The sequence below is a fragment of the Melanerpes formicivorus genome, unplaced genomic scaffold, assembly GCF_026170545.1.
Source record: "Melanerpes formicivorus ecotype bairdi unplaced genomic scaffold, bMelFor1.0.p_v2 SCAF_132, whole genome shotgun sequence".
NCBI lineage: Eukaryota > Metazoa > Chordata > Aves > Piciformes > Picidae > Melanerpes > Melanerpes formicivorus.
Genome location: NW_027142484.1, coordinates 1,085,481 through 1,088,177, shown reverse-complemented (window position 1 = coordinate 1,088,177; position 2,697 = coordinate 1,085,481). Strand labels below are relative to the sequence as shown.

The 2,697-nt window shown below is 62.3% G+C and overlaps 1 protein-coding gene across 1 annotated transcript; it reads left to right on the top strand.

Annotated features, from left to right (window-relative positions):
- The first annotated feature begins 591 nt into the window (after positions 1-591).
- Positions 592-2,409, top strand: MYF5 (myogenic factor 5). The gene is made up of 3 exons (XM_068168120.1): positions 592-1,210; positions 1,710-1,785; positions 1,939-2,409. Exons 1-3 carry the CDS (start codon positions 704-706, stop codon positions 2,130-2,132), a joined length of 777 nt encoding a protein of 258 aa, XP_068024221.1. The 5' UTR covers positions 592-703; the 3' UTR covers positions 2,133-2,409.
- The last annotated feature ends 288 nt before the right edge of the window (positions 2,410-2,697 follow it).

The window sequence follows — 2,697 nt, the reverse complement described above, 5'->3', positions numbered from 1 at the left end:
CCACACATAGCTGTGCTGTTTTGGCCCCCGGTTTGTAAATTTAAAAGGTTAGTGAGATAGCTTTAGTTGCAGGACTCAAGATAAATTAACAAATATTAGGTCTGCAAACAGGAATAAATCGTTTGAAACTAGACCTGGACCATGGGCCACGGGGAATAAAGCTACCCAAGCAGACGCTGTGGATGCTGTGGGGGAACCCTTAGGGTAACTCTCCCATAGGGAGAGCTGGCGTCCTTCCCGCTGCAGCCTGTGATGGGAGATGGGGAGAGAGGGACAAGGAACGACTCCGTAGGGAATGTCAGCGGGCCATGCGTATTCGCTGCCTCTCCTTCTCTTTTCCTACCAAAATTGCAAATTCCCAGATTTGCTTTAAACTTAGGAGATACCACAGTCAGTTCTGGGGAGGTCGTTCATAAGAGAATTGCCCGACTCAAGGCTCTCTGAAGGAGCGGTGCGGAGCAAATTGTCTCCTGGGGACTGGAAGGGGTTTGCCCAGACAGCCCCCGGCAGGGGATGTGGTGGGATATGCTAATAAAGACTGGCCGCTGCGGACCAGCCTCCCTTTACATGTGTATATAAGGGCCCCCTGCATCAGCCAAAGGACACTTCATCTCAGATCGCTAATTACTGGGGAAATTGCCCCAGAGAGCTGCGGAGCGCCTCGCCGAGAGCCGGTGGCTGCACTGACGCCTCCGCTACAGAGATGGAGCTGATGGACAGCTGCCAGTTCTCTCCGTCCGAGCTCTTCTATGACAGCTCCTGCCTCTCCTCCCCGGAGGGCGAGTTCCCGGAGGATTTTGAGCCCAGGGATCTGACTCCTTTCGGGGCCCCCGAGCCCCCCGAGCCCGCCTGCTCCGAGGAAGAGGAGCATGTCCGAGCTCCCACAGGCCACCACCAGGCCGGCCACTGCCTCATGTGGGCTTGCAAAGCCTGCAAGAGAAAATCTACCACAATGGACCGGCGAAAGGCGGCCACCATGAGGGAGAGGAGGAGGCTGAAGAAAGTGAACCAGGCTTTTGAGACCCTGAAGAGATGCACCACTGCCAACCCCAACCAAAGACTTCCCAAAGTAGAGATCCTGAGAAACGCCATCAGATACATCGAGAGCCTCCAGGAACTCTTGAGGGAACAGGTAGAAAACTACTATCACCTGCCAGGACAGAGCTGTTCCGAACCGACCAGCCCCACTTCTAGCTGCTCGGATGGGATGGTAAGAGAGGGGCAGGAGCAATGGGGTTGTGGGGACTCCAGGAAGGCCCGCGGGAAGGTCCATCCCGACGTCGTGGGACCGGTGCCATGGGTGTGGGACGGGCCGGAAACAACCGGACATCAGGGAAAGGTGACCGGTTTGCTTCAAACCAGGCCCCTTCCCAGATCTAATACATGGGCTTTCCGGGAACGCATGGGGGAGCGGTAACGCTGCCAGAGGGTACCCAGCAAGCACCCCGGCCCCCGGGGACTCACCTTCCCACTCCCCTCAGCTTAGTGCGGTGCAGCGGAGGCGTTAGGTATGGAGCAGGAGAGAGAAGGGGAGAGAAGGGGAGATGGCGAAGGTGCTGCGCAGCGCCAGCCCGGCAGAGCAGTCTGCCCGCAGCGTTGCAGCTCCCTCCTTGATGGGTTTTAAGGCCCTTTCCCTCTGGGGAGAAAGTTCCACCGGGCCCGAGATGGGAATGGCCGTGCCTACACACTCGACCCTCGCTGTCTTGCAGGCCGACTGCGGCAGCCCCGTCTGGTCGGCGAGAGGCAGCAGCTTCGACGCCGTTTACTGCTCCGACATAGCCCACGGTAAGCCCGGTCCACCAGCAGCCCAGGGCGGGGGGATGGAGGCGGGGTCCGAGGGGGCCGCCCTGCTCTCCTGGGCACTCGGGGGATGCAGCGCTGGGCCCCGCTGTAACGCGGTGCCGTCCTCGCCCCGGTCCGTCCCCTCCTCGGCCGCAGGGTATGCCACCGAGCAGAGCAGCGCCCTGTCCAGCCTGGACTGCCTCTCGAGCATCGTGGACCGCCTCTCTCCAGCGGAGGAGCCGGGTTTGTCCCGGCGCGACGCCGACTCCCTCTCGCCTAGCGCCAGCATCGACTCGGGGCCGGGTACGCCCGGGACGCCGCCTCCCCGACGGACCTACCAGGCGCTATGAAGTGCCAGAAGGGGCCAGCGCCTCACGCCTGCCACCGCCTCCGCGGCCGCTCCGCTCCCGCCGGGGCCGCCTTCCTCGCTCAGCCGCACCCTGTAAACGCTCCTCGGGGCGAGAGGGGCGGCCCCGGCGCCTCTTGTCCCGCCACTTCCCCCCGGGGCTGGGGTCAAAGCGCCCCATCTGGCCTCGGCCCGGGCCCCGCCGCCCCGGCCCAGGGCAGACAGACCCTGGGGCTCGGGACGAGCGCTCCCCTGACACCCCGCTGCAAATAAAGCGTGCCTTGAGAGAGCTGTCTGGCCTGCTGCTTCTTTAAGGGCATTCCCTGGTATTGTGGAGGGCAGCGCGGCCCTGCTGCCGGCTGTCCGCCAGAGGCCGTGCTCAGCCGCAGCCCAGGCGAGGGCACTGCTGACTCCTGCCTGCGTGGGGACCTGCCTCCTCACGGCCGTCTTGGGAGCGTCTTGCTGGGCTGGGGTCTGGGAGCTTTTTTCTCCCATCACCAGGACTCATGAAGGAGCAAAGACGTGGAGGGTCCATTCCTCTCCTGCTTTGGGAATGGTTTACTTTATTT

Excerpts from the sequence above, each read along its gene's own strand:
- MYF5 (XM_068168120.1), top strand. The coding sequence starts at position 704 with ATGGAGCTGATGGACAGCTGCCAGTTCTCTCCGTCCGAGCTCTTCTAT. Across the intron at positions 1,211-1,709 it reads CTAGCTGCTCGGATGGGATG|GCCGACTGCGGCAGCCCCGT; the intron begins GTAAGAGAGGGG and ends GCTGTCTTGCAG. Across the intron at positions 1,786-1,938 it reads CTGCTCCGACATAGCCCACG|GGTATGCCACCGAGCAGAGC; the intron begins GTAAGCCCGGTC and ends CCTCGGCCGCAG.